We start from the raw sequence: 24,546 nt of genomic DNA on the forward strand, positions 1-24,546 counted from the left end.
CCCAGTGTAACCTGGGAATAAGACACAAGTTTGTCAAATGCAGTGACATCTAACACAGGTTTGTCTGGAGGTAATGTTACTGCAGGTAGTAAGCTAACAAGAGTTAGTTGCACATGCTAACGTTTGCAGTTTACGTTGGAGCAGATAAAGACAAAGTCTAATCCATTCCTCACACGTGTGCTTATTTTTACTGTTTTTGAAAGACTCCAAAAAAGACACTGTTTAAACTCATGAGAACCCGAGTATTGCTCGTCTTAGAGCCCCATGCACACCGCTTCAACCTGTAGAGAAATACAAAGTTTGACAGGCCTCCATTGCCTAGTTACACTTACTCTATGATTGGATGGTTGCTATTCGAGGGAGGGGCTTAGTGAAGGGTCAATTGTCTAAGTTTCTCACCCAGCAAAAAGGCCCAAATAGTTATTTCCTGTTTTGATCTTGTCTTGTTTGGTCCACTATACATCTCTTTCCCATTGGTTTTACACTAGAATGATGTCACACACAAAAATACTCCTTAAGGCTCCAAGAAAGTTTAACAAATATACGTTCGACACAAAGAGTAATAATCAACTTTTTCTGTAGATTGAGTTGTCTTGTTAACATATTTTTTATGATCAGAGCCCTTCCTGGACATTTATTCACTGGTGCTCAAGAGAGGACTGACAATATTTAGAATATTGTATGGCAGTTATAATAATGATTATATATTTCATTCAAAATCTAAGTTATTCAACCTCAATCAACTTCTTGTCTGACTCATGCCATCATCACCAGTCTGTCAGTTAGTACCTTTATGTGCACAATAAGCTCTAGTCTGTATATTCAGAATGAGAAATGGAGCAAAATGTTTTGACTTTAGTATGGGTGAGGGCTGGGTGGATTTAATTACCAAACAGTACTAATGATACAAAATCTTAAATTGAGTATCGGTATGACTGGAAATAGGATTGATTAAAAAAGAAGAAAATAATCACTCGTTCAAACTTCTCTGTATTTGTCATTAAAAAGTGTCTTGTGTTTAAACATGCACGTGATAGTAGTGAAGTAATTAACAGAGAATAGAAAAAAGAAATGCCTCATGTTTGCCAATTCTTTGGTGGTAAGTATAATATGTGTAAAAGGTAAAAAAACAGAATGCAGTGTTTTGCAAATTCTTTTTGACTTGATGATGCTTTATGTCCAAATATAAACTCATCATCACCTTTTCTTTTCATAATAGTCAGTAAGCATCTGGGAACCGAGGACATTGAAGTTTTGAAAGTGAAATTCTTTGTCATTCTTGTTTGATGTACGATTCCAGGTGCTCAACAGTCTGGGGTCTCTGTCGTATTTTGCACCACACATTTATTATAATGGTGATCTGTGAAAGAAAAAGGCTGAAGGGGGATCTTTTGTTGTGGCACCACTGCTTGCCACTGGGACAAACTGTCTGCACGACTGACTCTCCAGCTCTTGAATACATTCATGGTTACACCACCAGGACCAGAGTATTGCATATGTCTGCTTATTATCCCTTTGTGTCTGTTCCCTTTGTCTTCTTGTCCGTCAGTCTGGCAGAGAGTGGGATGGAGAGAAGGTGACTTTTGATTGGAGGCTGGTGTATTTTCACGTCATACTGTGTGGATTGGTCTGACTAAACTGCTCTTTTTTTTTAAATGAAGAATACTGTTGCACTTGCATGACTCTTGTGCTGTATTTTGAAGCCAGTTTTCTGGCATTGTATTTGCTTGCTGAAGATGCATGTTACCCCTCTTGCGGGGTGTGTCGTTAAATCAACTGTTGGACTCTCATGTGCAGGTGATCCGCAGAGGCTGGCTCACTATCAACATCAGTATCATGAAGGGAGGATCCAAAGACTACTGGTTCGTCCTGACTGCCGAGTCTCTCTCCTGGTACAAAGATGAGGAGGTAAGATAGGACAGTAAACACACAAAAATGTGTAGTTTACTCTTCTTTCTCTTGTTCTTTCTTCAAAGGGATAGAGAATATAATTAGGTCATAAGCAATTACTGAGTTATTACTATAAGGCATCATGAAAACCGTAGTCATGATATCTCTCAGGATAGTAAAATATTACTTGTTGTACCAAGAGAAAAGGTGCATTTCCCAAGTGCTCTGGCCTTGTGCAGCCGCGTTTCTAGTTGAAAATCTCTTGATCTTTTCAGAAAGGCGCTGGTGTCATCACTGTCACTTTTTTTAAGGCAACCATTCATATATTAGAAGGGGACTCATCACCCTGGTAACCGAGAAAGGGGAGCAGAGTTTATCTTTCTTTTTTTCTGATGTGCGCCAGAGCACCAAGACTTAACTCATGTCTGGGCAGGAGAGCAGAGAGAAAGGCAGCTTTAAAAGTCTTTCTTTATTCAGCTTTAAGTACTTTTGTAGCATTTAACTGAATCTCTGTGGTTTGTAGTTTAGGTTTTCTCCTGCGTTTCTGTTTGTACTTTCAGGTATCTGCTTTAATTTACTGTTCATGTTGCTTTGAAATTATCAAAATGAAATATATCCTGATTTTTCTGCTTCATAATAAAAACTTCTAGATAAGATAGGTTCTAAAACATTGGGTTAACCAGTATTTTACAGCCCCTCAACTCAAGAGAATGTATCAAGGCACACCTTCAAGCGAGTACTGCCCATTATATCACATTTGACAGCATCTAAACAACCTTTTAAAGTACAGTTTAAAAATGTAAATGACAGTTGTCAGGGCATAAAACCAATGATCTGTTGATTTTTACAAATCAAGAATCAATATAATATCATAGTGGTGTTTGACACTGAGCGGACGTGCGCCCAGTGTTTCAGAGCGGAGAAAACATTTTTTTAATGGTTTTGAGCCCTAATTTTAGTTACAAAACGTTTCTAATTATTCAAATTTTGCTGGGTGGTTAATAACACATTTCTGTGGTGTGACAAACTCAGAAGACACATTTAGTGTTGCTTTACACAGACTTTAAAATTGAAAGTAATATTGATTGTGGATTTGGAGAATCCCTACAAATAAATGTCGAAAACCAAAGAGGTGATAGTAACAATGGTATTATCACAGGAAAACCTAATAGCAGCAATTTTTTTGTCTTGATCCCTAATTTGTTACAGTCTACCTTTGTTTGTATTGATCATTGCTTCACTGGGTATTTTATCAGGAGAAAGAGAAGAAGTACATGCTGCCTCTGGACAACCTGAAGCTGAGAGATGTGGAGAAGGGCTTCATGTCCAGCAAACACGTCTTTGCCATCTTCAATACTGAACAGAGGTTTGGCTGCTACTAGATGATCTTCTAAAACAGTCATATATCTAGTGTTCATCTGGTCACCATTCATCTCTGGGTAATGTGTGTGTGTGTGTGTGTGTGTGTGTGTGTGTGTGTGTGTGTGTGTGTGTGTGTGTGTGTGTGTGTGTGTGTGTGTGTGTGTGCGTATGCACGTGTGTGTCTTACAGGAATGTGTATAAAGACCTGCGTCAGATTGAGCTGGCATGCGACACTCAGGAGGATGTTGACAGCTGGAAAGCTTCGTTCCTCAGAGCCGGTGTTTACCCAGAGAAGGACCAGGTACACAGGAGTGTGTTCATCTGTTAAATACTGTAGGCGGTTTTCTAATGGTGTTGACAAAGGATTCAAGCATTTCTTTGAATGTGGCCGAGGGATATTTAAAGATAAACACTGTGACACCAAAGAATTTTCTCAGGCTTGTGCATATATTTGTGTAAGAAAAGAATGTGAATTAAGTTTCAAACTCCATTTTACATTACAGTTTTTTTCTTTAAATGTAATGTATTTATTTATTCATAATATATATTTTTTATATTTTATATTTATTAGATTATTTTATATTTGTCATTATAATAATATAATATAATATTTAATAATGCATACATTTTTATATCTTTTTTATGTAAATTGATATTCAGATTGTTAGCCATTGTTTGCCTTTTATACCAGTATATTCAGATCATATACTATAAAATGTACATCCAGCATTTTCAAAAGGGTTGAAGTTTCCAATTGAATTCACACTGAAGAGTGCAACCAGAAAAATCTGATATCCATGATCAATACTGGTGTCAAGTGGACAGAAGGCTCAAACCAAGAAAAATAGATGTGTCTTGTACTCTATTTGCATCAGTGTGGACAGGAGCTTAGAGCTGTGTCCCAGTTAAAAATAAGGCAGCAGCAATTAGTTAGTTGATCAGTTAGTAGATCAGTAAGTTAAAATGAAAGGAAATTATATAATAGGTCATGATTTTTGGAAAGATTATAATAAGAGAACATAATAATCAATTATTGTCAAATGCATTAAAACTTAAGTATCAAGTCTGTTTTAAGTTTGTGCATGCAGCAACCCTTCGCTCAGAGAAATAGAAAATATATTTTTAGGGCCTTTAAAGATTAACATCTCTACATCTCTGTCCGTCTGTCTGTCTTTTTCTGTCCTGGTCTCCTCCAGCCTGAGAGCGAAGACGCGATGAATCCAAGCGACACCGTGTCCATGGACCCACAGCTGGAACGGCAGGTGGAGACCATCCGCAACCTTGTGGACTCGTACATCGGCATCGTCAACAAGTCCATCAGAGACCTCATGCCCAAGACCATCATGCACCTCATGATCAACAGTGTATGTTTCTTTTTTTCATTAGTCAACTTCACACATCTGGAGCAGTTTGCTAAATGGAAAAAAAAAAGTTAGCTGTGTTAATGTCTCCTCTTTGCTCTCCCCTCTCTAGGCGAAGGATTTCATCCACTCTGAGCTGCTGGCCTACTTGTACTCGGCCGGCGACCAGGGCAGTCTGATGGAGGAGTCAGCGGAGCAGGCTCAGAGGAGAGACGAGATGCTGAGGATGTATCATGCTCTGAAAGAGGCCCTGGTCCTCATTGGAGACATCAGCACTACCACTGTTTCTACACCAGTGCCTCCACCTGTAGACGACGCCTGGATTGCCAAGGACCCAAGGTAGCAAACGTGAATTAATACAAATATATATGTCAGCTCATCTGTGTGTATGTCCCCTGATAAGGAACAAGAAATGTCAGTTCATGATGCTAAACCAGATCTAGGGTAATTTACAGTGTCAACATTACATAGTTTGTCCACCAGGGGGCACCAACATGTTAATTTTTCAGCTTTGTACAGTGAAACCAATACCATAGATACACACATACACACGCATAAAGAGTATATTTCACTCTCACTACATACATAACATAAATTGCAGATTTGAATTAATTTAAATGATATATGCCACAATAAAAAATGAATGAATTAAAATAGTATTTGTTGAATTATGAAGCATTTTGAAAATAAATGAACAAACATTTTTATTTCTCATTATTTAAATGAATGAATCTTAAAACTTTCAGAGTGCCACCCACTGGAGGTAACTATTTGAGAATCACTGTCACAGAGGGATTAATAAAGTTCTTTTTCTTTATGAACTACTTCTAATAGTAGTGATATCATAATTATAATAAACTTCCAAATGTATGACATCAACCTAAACAATTTACCAAACATAAACATTTGATTAATTGGATCTTACAAGTCTTGATCAGATCTTTACTAATGATCCACAGTGACCTTTTTCATGTTAACACTGATGACACAATTTAAAGGGACAGTTCACCTCAAAATCAAGAATACATGTTTTCCTCCTGGCCTGTTGTGCTATTTATCCATCGAGATTGTTTTGGTGTGTAAATGGGGCTGTATGACACACATATGTTTGAAAAAAATTCAAACCAGGGTCTCTTTCAAAAAATCATGCCCTGTTACTGATAATCCACAGACCTTGTTGTGAGCAGTTTCATAGAGGAACTATTTTTCTTTCTATGAGAAAGAAAGTAATTCTGCTAGATTCTAAAGTAGTTTCAGTAGATTCTACTGCAGAAAGAAATTAGTTCCCACATGAAACCACTCACAACAAGGTCTGTGGATTATCTTGAGCAACTGGGCCATGGTTTCTGGAAAGATAAATTGCAGTTGAGTTTTATGTGTTGTATGCTTTTTTGGCGCTTTGAATACCAGGTTTTAGAGGATTAGTGCCATGTAGTTCCATTATACTGGAGTGAAGACAGACATCTCCAAAACTCTGCAGCTCACACCGAAACAGTATAGATCCTAGATTCTCAAACACTGGTCTCTGTAGTAGTAATTACTTATAACTGTATAATACTATCATAGATACTGCAAAATTACAAATGTGAATTAAGAAAGAGATCATTGACATGTCATTTAAATATTAGTTATCTTTCCTGTGGTTTTGTTTCAGTATCATCCTTCTACATTAGTCACAATCACACACACATACGTTATCCAATTACAGGATAAACTGTGATGGCGATAAAGTAAGCAGAGGTAAAATATAGAGACTGAAAATGCTTCAAAAGCACTGCAAGTGTGGCTCCAAATGGGAACTATTATCAAGCAAATTGCAGAGCAGAAGGAGAATATTTTGAGCAGCCGTGTCGAAAATGAAAATGAAATGAACAGTGAACTGAGGAGAAGTTAGTGGCTACTGAAGAAGCAAAAGTGAAGTTTTCACAGCTCCTGCTAGCACCAAAAGGTACAAAACAGTAATGAGATAGAACTCAAGTTACCTCACATTTGGATTAAATTGAAGTTGAACTTATTAGGAATAAACCTGATTCCTCTGTGAAAGCTGAAAGGCTGCTGTATTTTTACATTGGCCATAATGGTGGTATTTGTAGAGCTGTATATATTCTGAGGTGGTACACAGTATAAAACAGGGGTATTCAACTAAAATTCAAAGATGTCCAGTTAGAGAAAATTTCCTAAAGCAAAGGTCCAGAACATCAGAATGTCTAACTTGTGTTATGAGAGTGATATATACTGAAGTAGTGTCATAGTTGTATCAACGTCTACATCAGGGGTGTCAAACTCATTTTGGTTCAGGGGTCACATACAGACCAATTTGATCTCAAGTGGGCCGAACCAGTAAAATTAAAGCATAATCTATCAATTATTCTGGTGATTAATTGAGTAATCAGATAAGAAATATTGCGTGTTCTGCATTTTTTTTCTATTACATTACTTTTGCTTTATTTAAGAACAATGGTAATATACAAAAGAGAAGATAAATGAACAACTATAAATTACTAAAGTAAAAATACTCAGTAAAGTAACTTTACTTTTACTGTAGATTTACTTTTACTTTACTTTCTACTTTTTTTTCAAGTACAAAGGTAAAAGTAAAGGTAGTAATGTCTGCAGAAACCATAAACAGAAGAGTGAACTAACTCTTTTAACTGAAACAGTCACCAGAATGTTTTGTTCACATGTTAAAATCACAACATTTTTCTTCTGGAGCAGGACAGACGCTCCCAGACCCCCAGAGGACAGGGGACTGGTTTACCAACATGTCACCTTTTTCTCCTCTTATGAGTTTGCACGTCTGTATTTAGTCATCAAAAATAACGACAAGAATACCATTAAAGTTACAACAACAGCAATAAAAATGTTGATTTTTCAAAAAAGGAAACAATAACATGCAAAATATTTAAATTGTAATTAAGTAAAAACACTAATACCACAATGTAAAAATACCTAAGTAAAGAATGTGAGTATTTTTCCATCACAGCAGGTCAGTGATCAGTGTTTCAGTGACTCTCTGTGGATCAGTGAATAGTGTTTTATTTATGGCGGCCCGCCACATTAAAAACATCGACACCACGACATGATTTTCTATTTTTGGAGCTGCGCACCTTTTTCGCTCGTGTCTAGAAGGTAACTTTTTATTTGCATAACTCTCGCAAGATTTGTGTTCGTTATTTCAACTAAAATAATCAAACTCACGCGATCTTGGGTCTAGGGTTCCCTTCTAGACACGCCCCTCTCTGTCTCTCTGTCAAACTACAGACAGCAGACTGTCTGTAAACAGCACGATGTTAAACTCTGCAGTGTTTTACACAAAGACTTTATTTGTGTGGACATCCAGGTTTGGTTTGTCACCAATTTTGTCATTTTTATTTTTTAATCAGTCCGAGATGACGACGGTATCAGTGATTGATTAGTGATCAGTCTGTCCTCCTCTCCTTCCTCACCTGTTCACTCTGCTGTGAGAAGATCTCAAAGTTTCTCACAGAGAAACACAGACTCTCCTGTTTTACGTATAGGCCTCCTTATACAGTTGTTTAATTTTATAAGTGCATCTGGTTGGTGTCGATGTCATTAACCATCATGTTAGTTTCTGTTATAATAAACTCCGTCATTAACAACAGTCTCCTCCACACGCAGCTTGTCTACAGTTGGTCTGTGTGTTTCCTGATCAGATATCTCAGTGCTGGAAAGACTAGAAAAGTTGCGCCAGTTAAAATAGAAGCGTCCTGTTAAAATTTAAAATCTCTTAATAATTTATTGGTTATAGGTCCGGCTCTGTATAGGACAGCGTGTGGGTCCGGACTCGGACCGTAGTCTGCCAGTTAGGGACCCCTGGTATAAATGTTTGAAAAACACTGGATAAATAACCCTAGGGGCCAGAGGAAAAATATGGATTTTTGACAAGTGGACTGTCTCTGTAAAACTCTTTACTCAATAGCAGCCTGCCTGTCTCTCTTTCTCAGTCCTCCTCCGGCATCCCGGCCCGCCTCGGCAACAGCGCCCCCTCCCAGCCGACCCCCGGCGGTGAGAGGGCCCACCCCTGGTCCCCCGCCCCCACTCAACCCCTCTCCGGCATTCGGAGCACCGCCTGTGCCGTCTCGGCCCGGCCCGGGCCAAACGGCCTACGTGGGCGATCCCAATTCCAGCGCTGTGCCTCTCGTCCCTTCCAGGCCGGCTCGTGTGCCTCCTGCGCTGCCACCCGGGATTCCCAGGTAAAGTCACACACACACACACAAACACAATCTGATGCCTTTTGTAGCTTTTGGTGGAAGTTGCGGGGACAGCTGGGACTGCTGGTGATGGGTTGGACTGTATGTTCTTGCTTTCGGTGGTTTGGGAATCATTGGTGCATGACTCTCTGATGATATTTTTCCTTGCATGTTTCTTCTCTCCCTCCCCCAATACCCCCCTCCCCTCCTCTCTCTTCCTGCAGCAGAAGACCCCCGGCTGCTCCCAACCGACCCACTGTCATACGTCCTTCAGAGCCTTCCCTGCTTGACTAGAAACACACACACACACACACACACACACACACACACACACACACACACACACACACACACACACACACACATAAAAACAACTTTCTTTTTGTTTACACTTTTATATTTCCCTTGAGCAGAGATAGTTCATTCTTTTTTCCATGTATATTCCTATAACTACAAAGTCTGTCCTACTGTAACTGGTAATCTGATGCTGTCTCCATCTGTGCATTTCAGAAGCATTATGTATGTAATTATGACTTTATGTGTAGGTAGCTTTTTTAACAAAGTATATGATGAAATATTCTGCATTCAGTATTAGAAAAAAAAGAAGGGATACATTTGATGATTTTATTGACTTTAAAGGTTGTGAACCAGCATGTCATCTTGAATTTCACTTGTTTCATTTGAAATGAAACGTGTCTTAAAACAATATATGATTCATAACTTTTATATAATGGTAAGAAAACACTTTTAGAAGTAATTGTTTTGTGAGTTGTATACTTGCTAATGTGTCGTCAGTAATCTTACACACTAAGCACCTCATTAAAGCTACTACAAGGAGCTTTTAACTGGTTATGAAACACTCTCCGTTTGTTACTGATGCCTCTATATGACTGATGCAAGTTAACAAGATCATCCGCAAGAACACAGGGACAGTTCACCCCAAAATTAAACATGCATATTTTCTCCTGGCCTCTAGTGCTGTTTATCCATCTACCAGTGTCACTTTCCAAAAATCATGGTACAGTTACTCAAGAAAATCCATAGACTTAATTTATTTTTGTTGTTCTTTTGACAAAAACACAACAAGCAGATCGAGGGACAACCAACAGGGTCATCACATGCAGTGAAACGCCTCAGACCATGTCAAATTAATTAATTAATTAATTAAAACAAAATGAATATGGGTTACATTGCAGTGTCCAAATCTGTGGGTCCTTTGTGTCCATGTTTGCCCTTTGACATCCTAGAAGTCTTTATGACTTTTTTTCTTGAGGACGGAGACGTCTCCCATTCATTTATAACTTCAGTCCATTCTGTTGGTGCACAAGGAAAGTACAGAATAAAATTAGGCAGATTTCAGCTTGCTTTTTACTAGCATGTCTCAGACAAGAAGTCAATGGTCCCATTGTATAAATTTCTTGAACTGTTTCTATCCACTTAGGGATTGTAGGACACTCTTTACTCAGCCATTTTCTGCATATTAGTTTTTACTACCTGCCAGTAGTATTTGTAATAAGTATCTATTCGAGAACTACTTTCTTTCTAATAGAAAGAAAATAGTTCCTACAAGAACCTGCTCACAACAGGGCCGGTAGATTGTCTTGAGTAACTGGGTCATGATTTTTGTTTCTTTTTGAGTTTTTTAAATGTATTTTTTGGTGCTTTCAGGGACAGAAGACAGGTGTCATTTAGACCCATTATATTGAAAAGAAGGCAGACATTTCCAAAACTCTGCAACTACACCAAAAAAATCCAGATGATAAACAGCACCACAGGCCATTAGGACAAATATGTATAATTGATATTGAGGTGAACTGTCCCTTTAATGGCTGCCACCAGGTCGGATTCTCCTTGAAATCAGATGAAGCGAGCCTGTGTTAACATTTTCACAGCTATGTTACAGTCAATAAAAATAAGCAGGAGGAGAATTTTATTGAGATCATTTTATATTTTACGTTATGAAGGTGGAAACACTACCACTTTTGTCCACAGGGGGCTCCAAAATCAACACAATATGAAAGCTCCTTGTAGTAGCTTTAAGTAAGCAGCACTTTTTGATGAAGTCTTATTTTTGTCTTCGTCATTGGTATATTTTAATGTTCAGTCAGGCTTGAATTAGATTATTAAAATTAGACTGACCAATGTAATTTGTATGCTTCAGTATTTTGGCTAATGACTTTATTACAAGTATTTTTTCAAGTGTAGGATTGCTGAGATAAGAGTGACCTCCCAGCACTGCTCATCCTTGGTGAAATGCTCGAGTGCCTTGAGCAAAAATGATTTTGTAATGACTTATTATCAATTAAAAAGCCATAATGAAAAACAGTGATCATAGAAGAAGGGCCTCACTTTCAGAAGGTGTGTAAATGTGATGGACTGAATAAAAGAGTAGAAGAAGGTGTGGCGGCCGCTGCTTGTTCTTGCTGTTGGACACTTCTCCATTTCTCCTCTCACATTCTCATGCACCACCAAGCCTTTCTTTGCTTCTGTTTTCATCTCTTGTCTCATTTGTTGTTCGGTCTTCCATGTTTTCATGCACACAGTAAACATGTAGTATTTGTGTGTGTGTGTGTGTGTGTGTGTGTGTGTGTGAGACTCTGTGAGTGTGCAGCTCAGTGAGTCCAGGTCAGGACCCTCTGACTTGCAATGGTAGTCAAATGGAGACCGCCATGCAGAACAAGAACGTTTCACTTATCTGTGTGCAGTCTGGCATGTCCTCCCTACCTTCCTTTCCTTACTGTATGATGGAGCTGTCAGTTACTATGGCAACCGTGGTTGCCAGTGGCAACACACAGTACAGATACTGTTAATTCATTGCTTTGGGGCTGTTCATAGAGCCAGGCAGGAATGAATAAAGGTTTGCAATCCCACTCCTCCGTTTTTCTGTAGCAGAGGTTCTCAAGGACGCTTTACAAGACAGAAAATAAACCAGGACCCCCTTCAAAAAAACTGACATAGGCTCTTTTTTGACACTTCTCCTTAGTTCTGAAACAACAGCACATGAGAAGGGTATAACTAAGATATTAGAGATGTTTTACCTGGTATGCTTAAAGGGAACATGAACAACATGGTAGATTTATTTCCTACAGTCGTATATTTAAATTTCACCTGCACAGAAAAAAATATTTTGTCTGTTAACAATAAAGTCACTGATGTTCCCTTTGGCTGGGTTTCAGTAGGGACTTTCTCCCTTTTGATCTTTGAACCAGTTTCCTCCATAATTTTGACCGCACCTGATGAATCAGTTCCATTATCCAGATTATTAATACCCATATTTAAATATCTGTTCCTTAATGGGTCTATTCATTAATCACTATACAACGAGCTGAACTCTTTAAAACATTTTTTACAATGTTTTCAAAACTACCAGCCTAAGTTTGATTAACACTGGCAATCATTTCAAGTTATTGTTTAATTGTAAATCCTGAAATGCACACACATAACTCTATAATGTAATAATAGGGCCTGGTATGATTTAAAAATTACAATAACAGTGCCCATATCACCTTACTGACACATGTAGAGCACTTGCAATATCTTTTTTACATGGTGTAACTGTCCATCCTGTAAAGTTTTGTCCATGCTTGATGAGGTGCTCTGTCATGTCGCTCATGATCCCCGTTTTTGCCAGAAATAATCCTTTTGCATTTATGTTTATGAGACACCACAGACGTGCAGTATGGTCTTTTTTTCTAGCTCTGGATACAAAAACTCTTACAGAAAAAAACAGGAATTTCCCGTGTTTTCATGTCGCCACATGTGATCACATGTACAACACATGGTACCGCATGTGGCATGTGTTTCACTAGGAAACACACATATTACAACATGAAAGTGTTCCAAAACCACACGTTTCCCATGCACAGAGCATGTTTAATATATATAATAATTTTAATTTAATAATATTTTCTAAGAATAATACTTTTAAAATGTAATTATTATTATTTGAACATACATGTTTTTTTCTTTTATTTTATGTCAGTTTAAGTGAATGAATCTGATTACTTTTAACGGACGTCCATTTGAGAACCCCTGTTCTAAAGATCTTGTCCCTCTCTGTTGTGTCTGTCTACTGTGTGAGTTACTGATCTTTTACTGATCAGAACCTGATTGGAAATGTTCTCATCTCACACAGGCGACCTCCACAAGTCCCCACTCGTCCTAACCACTGGTGAAGGAAATTCAGATGTTGAGCACTCCGACTTGGTCTCACTTGTACTTGGCATAAGAAGTCCAGGCGTACCAAAGAGTTTCTGTAACTGTACATGTCTGAAGCAGCTGACGCTTTTGTGACATTTATGAAGGGTGAAGATACAGAAATATTTGGTGTAATTTATGACATATGGTTGTGGACTAAAACTGACAAAGTGTGTGCTGGTCTGTCCTCTGGTTGGCCTGGTCCACAATATAAAGATGATCTTAGTGCAAATAAATGAAATAAGCCAAACATAATGATAGCCTCTCTACATACAGGTATGCTACAAATCTTACCTGTTTTTCTCTTTGCCTGCCAGTACTCTTGAAATACTTTGTCTCAAAATTGCTCACTTGAAGTGTCTGTCAAACGGATGGATGAGTAAACGTAAGAAAAGTCTGTGTCTGCCAAATTAAAACATCAGGAAACTATTCAGTAAAAAAGCCTAGTTCACACATTCATGACAGTTAATTGTGATGTCTTCATTCAAGACTAATGATTAAAGTAACTGACACTTTTTATTATATTTCCAAACACTGTATAATGTGCATAACATAAATGTGTGCACTTAACAGGAAGTATAAACTTAAATTTAACTTATAAACTTTTCTCTGGTAGTCACATATGACCAAGCAGAAATGCGTCAATGTAGTTTCAACAAATTCAATGTTTTTCAGACACTTACCAACAAGTGCAGTTAATTCATGCTGATTCCTTAAGTATTTGATAAAATATGACTTGGTATTTAACATTTATACCAACTTCAGCTTAATGTCTGATAATGTCAAAGCTAACTTCGTAAATGTGCATAAAGTTTTCTTAAGATCAGACATTAAGGGGAGCTACATCAGCAGAAATAAAGTGTCTATGCATGTTTGGTGTCAGACTCCTGATTGGTTCCTCAGGAAAATGTTGCACATTGACAATCAGGGTTATGTAAATGTAATCAAAAATATACAAAAATATGTATAAAAATATCAAATGATCATTGGATCATGAAACACTATTTTTGAAGGGGTGTGCATAAGAATGTCATTACACTACCATTACTATGTCATAACACCTAAACATAATGACATATTTATGACAAGTCCAGAATGTACCACTTGTACCACCACTGGAGGTAAAGGAAAATATTCATTACGCACCTATAATGCCTTCATAATAAAATATTATAACATTAAGCTAAACAGTTTCTTTAGGTCTGATCAAGTCAAAGCTGTTTTTGTAAATGCAAAGTTTTTATGGTCAGACATTAGGGGGAGCTAAATCAGCAGAAATAAAAAAGTCTGTCTATATGTGTTTGCTGTCAGCCTCCTGACTGGTTCCTCTCTGTGGCTCAGCGGAAAACACTGCACAATGACAAGCGGGGTTGTGTAAAGATGATCTAAAATATACAAAAATGTGTCTAAAAACATGGATCATGGGCAAAAGCAGTGCCAAACGACAGTCATCTGATTATGAAACAACTTTTAACAGCACCAAAATCTCTCATGATTGACATGCACAAGAAGTAAAGAACTGGTTAATATTTTATTTGAAGAGGTATGCATAAGACTAAACATGTCACATAACCATGTCACAACACCTGTCATGAACATGATGGAGTCTTTATGACTGTTGTCATTAAGTGTCATTTGGTCAATCATGTAATTTTACTGCAAAGTTGACTTTGTTTGAGATGTCTGTTTTACGACAACTTGACATTAACCAAGACAAAATGTCTTTGTTATGACAACTTGACATTACATTGTTACAGTGACATTTGTTGACACCTTGACATTAACCAAGACAAAATGTCTTTGTTATGACAACTTGACATTACATTGTTACAGTGACATTTGTTGACACCTTGACATTAACCAAGACAAAATGTCTTTGTTATGACAACTTGACATTACATTGTTACAGTGACATTGTCATGACACCTTGACATTAACCAAGACAAAATGTCTTTGTTATGACAACTTGACATTACATTATTACAGTGACATTGTCATGACACCTTGACATTAACCAAGCCAAAAATGTCTGTTATAACAAAGTTAGTTGAGGTCAATGAGGTCAATTATACTGACACTGTTATAAAAGAATTTAACAGTGTAATAAAACATAATGACATCCTCATGACAAGTCAAAACTGAACCACTTTAATGGTGGTCAAGGAAATCTATTCATGATAGTTATAAGGGTCTCATGATGACCAGTTTCAAAACCAACCACATATGACAGTTTAATGTCATGTTAAAACACAAAGCTAAAAAGTCTGATAATGTCAAGTTCACATGAAAAAGACATTGTAATGACAACTTGCCATTTAACCATACAAAATGACCCATCAGACATCTCAAACAATGTCAACTTTGCTTTAAAAATGACATAATTGACAGAATGACAACAGCCATAAACATTCATTAAGACTCCTTCATGTTCATGACAGGTATTATGACATAGCTATGAGAGTAACATGACAGTCTTATGAACACCCCTTCAAATAAAGCTGAACCGAAAACTGCCTTTGAGACAAACCTTTGCCATGGTATTTTTGCTTCATTACAGTGTTGAGTCTATTGAGCTTCATTTAACTTCTGATTAAACTGAGCTGGAATTAATCGCAGCACGTTTTAACAGAAGTTTGATGAATATGGGAGGGATATCACAGAACACATTTAAAAAGATTATTCATCTGTCAATGTGTTGCCAGTTTTTATTCTACAAAGACATCTCACATCAAACCTGTGTAAAAAATTTATTTATTAATTAATATCAGTGACTCCCAGGAAAATCTGATTTTTAATTATTCTATAGCATATGTAATGAAAGTCTGTTCTTAGTAAAAAAAAAAAAAAATACAAAACAAAATAACTGAAAGCAAATACTCAGTGGCTGTCTGAGCAGAATCAAAATGTCACAATCTGTTGACACAAACATACATTTGAAAAAAAAAGCAAGTTTGATCATCTAGAACAGTGATTCTCAACCTTCTGAGCCGTAACCCCCCTGAAAAATAAGGTTGGTGATCGCAAATTCCACGTACGCCTGAGAAACAAATGCACTCTACAAAATCTATTCTAAGGGTAATTATATCACTAGTACAGATGATGCAACGTAAAAGCCATTCCCCAGTTTACAACATGGCCCTCATTTCCCATCATGCCTTGTGCTTGACTGAGTAGTATATTAAGTTTACTAATTTATGTTACAAAATGCAAATGCTACGTTTTGTTTATGTCTGTCTGTTCGGGACATGTTGGTTTATGTTGGCAGTTATCATTTTGGTGCTGCATTTCATTCCCTGCTGCTTGCCACAATACGTTATTTTGTTTTCGTCACAGCCCTCTGGTGACCCCCAGAAATGATCTTGCGACCCCCTTTGGGGTCCTGATCCCCAGGTTGAGAACCACTGACCTAGATGTCAGATCAGAAACATACAAACACATCTTTAACAGTCGCTAAATTCACACTGGCATGTACATTATTGGCAATCGCACTGGAAATCATCTTTCCTTCTTACTCTACATTCTTATTTGTCAACACGTCAGCATGGACTTGAACTGGCACATGGAAAGAAATCAGTAACATCTCAATGAACCTATCAAGTAGTCTGTAACTGAGGAAACAACAAGTCAGATGGACAAATCACCAACATTATTATGAAAAGATTTTATAATGTGAGGAAGAACGAGTACACCAACAGCACTATTGCACATTGTTATCCCTTGTAAACCAGCAGACCAGGAGTTTTGTGGATCAGCTTCTGAGGTGTGTCATATAACTGAACTTCAACTTTTAGAGGGGTTCATTTTACCCTTAACAAAAAATCCCCCAAACCTCTCACCAGTTTCAGGACAGCAGTTATACTACAACATGTATTGTTCTCTCTATGTCATTAGCGCCTTTCACAATATATTTCCTCATTGGTTTGTGGCAAGATTTGGTATTCAAGGCACTAAATGAAATGATTAACTTTAACTTCCTCAGTCTGTTCCTCATCTGGTTACCCTTCATGATCTAATAATATCTAATTATTGCTCACAAACTGATCTGATCTCAACATTTTAGGAGTAAAAAAGATCCAATGAACTTGATGCTGAATGCTGGTACTGATGCAGGCAAAATGAAAAAGGATGTAGCATAATCTGAGCGGGTAACTATCTGAACATCTTGTATTGAATTGTTCTTCTTCCCAGACTGCCTCTTGTCATAGCAAAATATCACTCCTATGTGCAGACTCTCCGCTTATCGTCAAACAGTTTACGGACAGTGTAGACCTGGAGACGGAGAAATAAACACAGATATCAAACTGTGTGACAGACTGGAATATGAACTCTGTCCTTACTGAAACTTGTAAAACCTCAGAAATGTGCTTACACCAAACTTTTAGCACTTTTATTGTGCAGTGTGGTGTGTCAGTGCTCCATTTACCTGGGTAAGAGCCACACACAGCATCACCAGCACACTGGCACAGGACCAGAACGAGACCCTCCACAGGTTGTCTTCAAGGAGGTTTCGGTCCCGCGCCTCAAAGGCCCGCAACACTGTCTGCATCTGCCGGCTGCGTTCCAGGCGTCTGTGCAGGGACTCCATGGACTCCTGGGGACAGCATGAGAGAAAGTTTCAGCAGTGATGGAGGGACTCAGAATCTTTAATACCACACTGTAATAACACTCTGTTACAAGTTAAAGTCTTGCCTATTTAAAGCTACTACAAGGAACTTATATATTGTGTTGATTTTATACAAACACCATAAAATTTGATCTGTGTTTTAAGTCCAAGATGACATCCTCAAACGTTTTTCTTTTGTCAACAATCCAGAGATATTCATTTTGTACAAACGCCATAACCACAAAAGAAAAAAAAAAGTCAAAAATAACATTAACGTAATAAAAAGATCCTTCTACATGTTTTCAACTGGCAAATGTACTGTAACTTTGGCTGGAAAAATGTAAACACAAGCTTTTTTCATCAGATTTGAAGGAATCTCACAGATGGTTTCTGCAGAATTCAATGGAGGTCATTTCATAACTAGTTAAAAACACCTTGCAATAGCTTTAAGTCAAAGTATGTAAGTATAAACAGGAAAAAGTACATAAAGCACTAAAGGTAAAAACACTACAATTACAGAAAAATCTGTGACCGTTTCAATACTGTATATATTGTACCATTAAATTATTATTAGTCACACATGGGATTGCAGCAGTATACCAGTAAAAAAAAAATGTTATTTTAAAAAATTGCAACACTTTTAAATAATCAGCATTAATAATAATTACTGTTAACATTAAACATTTATAAATGCATGCATAGCATTATACAACATATAAAAAAAACGTTTTAATAAGCAATCATCAATTTTTATAAACATCAGTTGCAAATTTGGCCATCTAAATTGAAATATTACTGATGCAGTACACCAGTCACTTAAAAAGTGGTCCAGGGACCAGTGGTCATTGCCACTCCGCCTCAAGGTCCATGAAAAGTTTTCAGATTCATTCATATAAATGAGGATATTGAAAGAAAAAGAATGTTTATTTTGTTTATTCATTCATCAACAAAAGACTTCATAATTAAAAATGGTCTGTTCACAATATATTGTTGAAATTTCTTGCAGGATAAAAAACATAACATAACAATGCCAATATTATAAATACATATTATGATAATAGCAATGTTATGATGGGGTTAGTTCCAGAAAGTGGAGCAACTTTCTGAAGTGTGGAAGTGGTTTGGTTACAAAAGATCAGATGGATAATAAACCACAGTAATATGCAAGAAGTGCAAGAGCAAACTGGTTTCAGTATTTCCTTCTAGAAATGTAGTGTGGTGGTAAAAAAAAATTCATGAAAAGAAAGGACTCAAATTAAGTAAAAGTACTTCAAATTTGTACTTATGGACAGTGCTTGAGTAAATTAAATTTTTAAATTCCACCACTGAGTTTTAGGGATTTCTCCTACCCTACAATTATAATCCATCAGTAACAATAATTGGGGAAGTAACTGATAAAATTACTTGTTAAATTTTAGTGAAATGAAGGTCACCATGGTAGCATCATCGAACTTGTTTGCTTATTATCCCTTATTAAATCATATTCATTCAGTTTGAGAACCACTGCATTTAAACGTTCTCTGTATCTGAATATGGTGGTAATGCTTGATGTTGATGGATAATTGCTTCAACATGCCCCTCACATCAACAGAATTTAGCAAACATGTTTTCTGTGCTGGTTTTGATTTTGTGTGAAACTATAATATTGCGCCATACAGCCATCACTGCAGTTTGGCTTGGTTTAGTTTGTCTGATCCGCTGACTTGCTCATGTTTACAGCCTGAGTTACCAGTTAAGAATAGGCACATACTAGTTCAAGGTTGTCTGACGTTATTCTAGATTTTCCATATTGTCAGCAGATCCCCTTAAAAAAACAAAAACAAAAAGCCAAGAGTGCGTTGGTCTTTCAAAACTTTACCACTTCCCCAACCTGAATGTGGCTCTCAGCCTCAACTGAAGACAAAAGAAAATGGCCCAAAATAATTTTATAAAGCATATGCACAGCATATTTTTTAACAAATCTTCCCAAGAAAGGATTCAGTATTATTTTTACTGGGGACTATTTTCAGCGTGTATGTTCATCATGAACATACATACATACAACAGGAACATGTCAGACAGTGCAACAGTGTGGCTCACTGATGTCTTTTTTTTATAGTTTCTGGACAACAATGGAGGTCTTTGTGTAGCTTAAGTCTGATATCCCATATTCCTCGTTGCCAATCTGCATTAGTTGGTTCAGTTGATTGTTGTTTTTGGTCTCATCATGGGATCTATTGACTATAGGAACTAGAGATTTATAATAATAAGTAGGAGTAGCAGAAAAAATAAATTCTTGTGATTAATTAACACAATTCCTTTTTTTCACAATTTTCTGAATTGATTTTTGGATTCTAATTATTTACAGAAATAATTAGTACCTAGTCCCTTAGCTAGATGCTAACATATAATCGGATTTCCCACTGACGTGCTAACGGAAATTAGAATTGCAATAATAGTAATATTAACATAATAAATGGAACATTCACATGCTTCACATAGAACGATGTGTGCCCATACTTTTGGGAATGTATTTCATCTGATCTTTGAAAACAAACCAATAGGTGCTGATTTTACATTGCTAGGTGAATCTGCTGCTCTGGTTTCAACACTGACCAAATACAAACATAACAATTTCATGTCACATTTGGGGGCCAATCTGAACTGGTTAATAATTAAGCATTAATTGACTTTTATTCTGTTCATTTGTGCCACATGAATTAAAGTTTCACATAACTAATCGCCACTAGAATTCTTTTAACAACTTTTCAACTTGTATTCAGTTGAATACTTCACAAAGACAACATATTTGATATTCAAACTGGTAAACTTTCTTTTTGTTATTATACACTCATTCTGAATTTGATGCCTCCAACATGTTTCAAAAAAAAAGTGGGGACAGGAGCAACAAAATACTGAGATAGTTAAGGCTAAAAATCACCTGTTTCATGCAACACCTGAAAACTGTTGTCAGTAAACAGTTGCTGCATCTACAAATAAGACTCTACCATGCAAAGCAAGAGTCATATATCAACAACATCCAAAAACACTGCAGACTTCTCTGAGCCTGAGCTCATCTGAGATGGAACAGCGTGCTATGGCTTGACGGGTCCACATTTCAGATTTTTTTCAGAAATCAGTCAAACTTCAACTTAAAAAAACAGCATGTGTGATGGTGTGGGGGTGTGTTAGTGCTCCAAGGGTAGCTTCCATATCTGTGAAGGCCCTATTAATGCTGAAAGGTACATACAGGTTTTGAAGCAACATATGCTGCTATTCAGATGATGCATTTTTCAAGGACATCCCTGCTTACTTCAACAAGAAAATGCCAAAGCACATTCTGCACGTTACAACAGCTCAACAGCTTTGTAGTTACTGAGTTCAGGTACTGGACTGACCTGACTGCGGTCCAGACCTGTCTGTCATTGAAAATGTGTGGCGCATTATGAAGAACAAAATACGACAACAGAGACATTGAGCCATTGAGCACCTGAAGTTGTATACCAAGCAAGAAAGACAAAACTTCAATAATTGGTGTCCATGATGCTGTTAAAAGAAAAGGTGATGTAGCACAGTGGTGAACTTCCCCCTGTCCCGACTTTTTTGGAAAAACTCGCAGGAATCAAATTCAAATTTCACAATAACGGTAATCAGTTTGAACATTAAATATCTTGTCTTCATACTGTATTCAATCAAATATAGATCGAAAGGTTTTGCCAATTATTGCAATTCTATTTTTATTTACAATTTACACAACATCCTATTTTTTTTAATTGGGGTAGTAATTTCTAAACCAGAAAACAAGCATCTCACCCTGATGTCCTCCAGCTTGTACTCCAGAAGGCTTCCTTCAGGCTCCTCTAATCCCACCCACTCCTCATCGCCACCCACATCTCCCCCTTGACCCTCGATGATGATCTCAAAGAACACCATCTTCTCTGAGAAGCGACTGAAACTGTTGTCAAAGCAGATTTCATAGTCCCCCTCCTGCGTCGGCTCCACCCTGGAATAACAGGAGGCAAAGTGAAAGATTAACAGAGAGGTCCAGCACTGTTGGTGTCAGTACAATGAAATGAAGTGAAATATGATCAAGGATTCAGGCCAGTGTGAGATAGCACTTACACGTGGACTCCGTCAGAGCGGCGGGATTCGATGATGAGTCGGACGCCTTCTGGAGAGAGGATGGTGAAGTCTACATCCATGCCGGCACCTGCAATCACCTGGTACACAAAAAAACACACACTGAGCAACACATGATATTCTAAAGTCAACCATTTTCATTCTTTTGTCTTGAAGAAGGTTTTCTGTCAATTTACCTTCATTAGATAGGGATGTGGAGAGAGACAGGTTCTCTAAAACATACTTATTGTATTATATTGAATTTCTACCATATTCTACCAATAAACTCTAAACACTAAGCCACTAGAACAGTCAAACATTTTCAAGTGAGATTACTTGTGCCTCTAATGAGAGAACTGGTTGTCGTCTCATGGACTGAGACTCTCCCACTAAACAAACACACTGCTGGCTAGTGGCACTTCAGGTGGTTCTCCATATTATATTTATGGTGTTGCACAGTTTGAACAGGATGAGAGCTGAAATGATTAGTCCAACAATCATCAACAAGTTTGGCAATTGATTAATCATTTAACTAATTTTACAGACAAAAACACCTAGATTTCACTAGTTCCAGTGTCATCAGTGTAAATATTTACCCATTTTCCTCCGTGACAGCAAAGTGAATATCTCGGTTTTGGTCAAACAAGCATTCTGAAAACATCTTGAGCACTGTGACATTGCAATTGTTGTTTTTCACTATTTTAAGCAATTTTACAGACCAAATGATTAATGCAGAAAATACAGGGTGCCTACCCATTTTCCATTTCAAAACTCCTTACTTCTCTAGACACAAATTTCCAAACCTCTTGGTTGATTTTTCAGACCATATTTGACATCAATCTTTGTCTTCCCATTTAGAATCCTTAGCCAACCATGCTTTATATTTGGAAATGTCAAGAAAGCCCTCAGAAAACTTGCATTTACCCATTGTGGCCCTTCTGCCATATGCAGAAAGTTGAACATGAGAGCCAGAACATGGCCACCAGGGTGGTCCAGGGGGCATGCCATTCCTCTTTTCTTTTTCCATACTTACTAAAACCTGGAAATCACTAAAATCAAATTCCATACTGTGTAGAAACAATGAAAATACCCAGACTAACAGATGGGTCTAATGGAAATAATAGTAATAGTTGCAGCACTAAGACAGAAAATCTTTCCAGAAATCATGACCTGGAAAGAGACATTGCTATTGAGTTATTCAAATGTTTGTTTTTTAGAATGATTTGATTTTGAGGTGGACTGTCCCTTTAACTGCAGCTGTTCAAGCCAACTCAAAATGTTAGATAAACCCTGACAAGTGTCCTATAAATCAAGACTATGAACTGATTGTAAGTAGACCTGCAACGCTTAATTGATAATTAAATTCACAATTTTCAAACTTTGATTATCTATTTTTTTACTGAAAAATAATAGCAAAATTCTCTTATTTCAGCGTCTTAAATGTGATTACTGGTTTACTGGTTTCTTCACTTCTTTATGACAAAAGAATAAATTTGGGTTGGGGACAAAACAAGACATTTGAGAATGTTATCTGGGGCTTTGATGAACATTTTTCAGTATTTTCTGACATTTTATGGAACAAACATCTAATCAATTGAGTGAGAAAATGATGGACAGATTAATCGATAATGAAAATAATCATCAGTTGTAGCTAGCCCTAGTTGTGAGCTTCTACTTTTGACACTTTAATAGCTCAAACTAGTGTCTTAACTAGTAATGTCAAATAACAGACATGCTATGTAGGTTTTGTGCTTCCTGGGTCCCTCTGTTCATCAGGACAGTGTTTCATTAATAACTTGTCTGCTGAGTCTTCCAGGATCTGAAACTTTCAGACATAAGTTACGTGCACGGCCAGTCATCTACACACTGACTGACTCATTCAGATGGTGAGTAACCTGTGGTGTATTATCTCGTTTCCTGAGTAGTATTTTTGCTATCTCTGATCTTTCTGAGCAAAGCACCTCGCATCTCTTTCGGGAAGCACTGTGTTTTAGCGCAATTTGCACAGAATGGGTAGATACATGGTTTAGCTTGACGTTAAGGATTTGTTCCAGCGTATCGTACGTTTGTGGAAAAAGTAAGCTATTGTCTCTCTCTCTGTTATCTCTTGCTACAAGGTGTTAATGGAGGAATGTGAGCTGTCATTAGCTTACAGCTGCAGACAAACGCTCAGAGTATAACGAGCATGTCAGCTAGCTTACGGAGCAACGGTTAGTAACGGTTAGCCAACAACATCGTATTCCTGTACCGTTGGTGTAAGTCTCGACCTGATAGCATGTAGCGTTATATGTGAACACAGAGAGTGCTTCTGTGTGTCGACCACACACACAGTTACCTGATACTCGACCTCCATCGTACCATTCTTCACTGCTGTTTGAAAGAAACACTCGGACCTTCCTGCTGGCAGCAGAAACGTGAATTCGCTGTCGAGGCTTTGTCCGAAACAGCTCACACACCCCAGACACCACGCGAACACCACAGCGAGGACGAGCAGGTGTCCTCTGACCCGCTCTGTCCTCCGAAAAGGGTCCATGGTGCAGATATTTCCAAACTCAGGGCTATCTAAGTTCAGCCATCTCCTTTGCATCCCTCTTCCGCAGCACAACTTTGCGATGTCGTGATTGGACGGAGGCCCCAGACCGAGGGCAATGCTGCGGACCAATCAGAAGAGGAAGAGTAGCAATCCCTCGCCAATCGCTGCAGAGTTCAGGTTTTCACTCAGCACCATCCTGACTACCGTGCAACCTATGTCCTGCTCACTATTGTAGTAGACGTATTTTTATGAATATGTTTGAAAATAATGAATGATGTGAAAACAGTGATG

The 24,546-nt window shown here is 37.6% G+C and overlaps 2 protein-coding genes across 12 annotated transcripts in view; one reads left to right on the plus strand and one right to left on the minus strand.

Moving 5' to 3' along the window:
- LOC146330942 (dynamin-2-like) overlaps nt 1-13,898 on the plus strand; it is a 37,186-nt gene extending 23,288 nt beyond the window's left edge. For 4 of the 11 annotated variants that reach the window (XM_084711101.1, XM_084711093.1, XM_084711133.1 and 1 more), the window contains 7 exons: nt 1,798-1,908; nt 3,147-3,256; nt 3,442-3,553; nt 4,449-4,616; nt 4,726-4,952; nt 8,579-8,827; nt 9,049-9,976. In XM_084711101.1, the coding sequence (XP_084567227.1) occupies nt 1,798-1,908; nt 3,147-3,256; nt 3,442-3,553; nt 4,449-4,616; nt 4,726-4,952; nt 8,579-8,827; nt 9,049-9,118 (1,047 nt within the window). In that variant the 3' untranslated portion in view covers nt 9,119-9,976. Of the gene's footprint in view, nt 1-1,549; nt 1,577-1,797; nt 1,909-3,146; nt 3,257-3,441; nt 3,554-4,448; nt 4,617-4,725; nt 4,953-8,578; nt 8,828-9,048; nt 9,977-12,959 lie in introns of those variants that run through there. The other 7 variants (XM_084711117.1, XM_084711109.1, XM_084711140.1 and 4 more) reach the window with 4 other exon arrangements.
- A 1,304-nt stretch (nt 13,899-15,202) lies between these two features.
- On the minus strand, nt 15,203-24,340 carry tmed1b (transmembrane p24 trafficking protein 1b). Its single transcript, XM_084711160.1, has 5 exons — nt 24,058-24,340; nt 21,726-21,823; nt 21,417-21,606; nt 17,445-17,612; nt 15,203-17,290 (listed from the first exon to the last, which is right to left on the minus strand). Exons 1-5 carry the CDS (start codon nt 24,307-24,309, stop codon nt 17,240-17,242), a joined length of 759 nt encoding a protein of 252 aa, XP_084567286.1. The 5' UTR covers nt 24,310-24,340; the 3' UTR covers nt 15,203-17,239.
- Between the last annotated feature and the right edge of the window lie 206 nt (nt 24,341-24,546).

The sequence above is a fragment of the Lutjanus erythropterus genome, chromosome 3, assembly GCF_056507025.1.
Source record: "Lutjanus erythropterus isolate fLutEry1 chromosome 3, fLutEry1.hap2, whole genome shotgun sequence".
In the NCBI taxonomy this organism is placed as follows: domain Eukaryota; kingdom Metazoa; phylum Chordata; class Actinopteri; order Lutjaniformes; family Lutjanidae; genus Lutjanus; species Lutjanus erythropterus.

Bases quoted from the DNA above. Each gene is read 5' to 3' on its own strand.
- tmed1b (XM_084711160.1), bottom strand. From the start codon at position 24,309: ATGCAAAGGAGATGGCTGAACTTAGATAGCCCTGAGTTTGGAAATATC. The intron at 21,824-24,057 runs GTAACTGTGTGT...TTTGTGTACCAG, and splicing joins CGATGGAGGTCGAGTATCAG to GTGATTGCAGGTGCCGGCAT. The intron at 17,291-17,444 runs GTAAATGGAGCA...CTCCGTCTCCAG, and splicing joins TGTGTGTGGCTCTTACCCAG to GTCTACACTGTCCGTAAACT.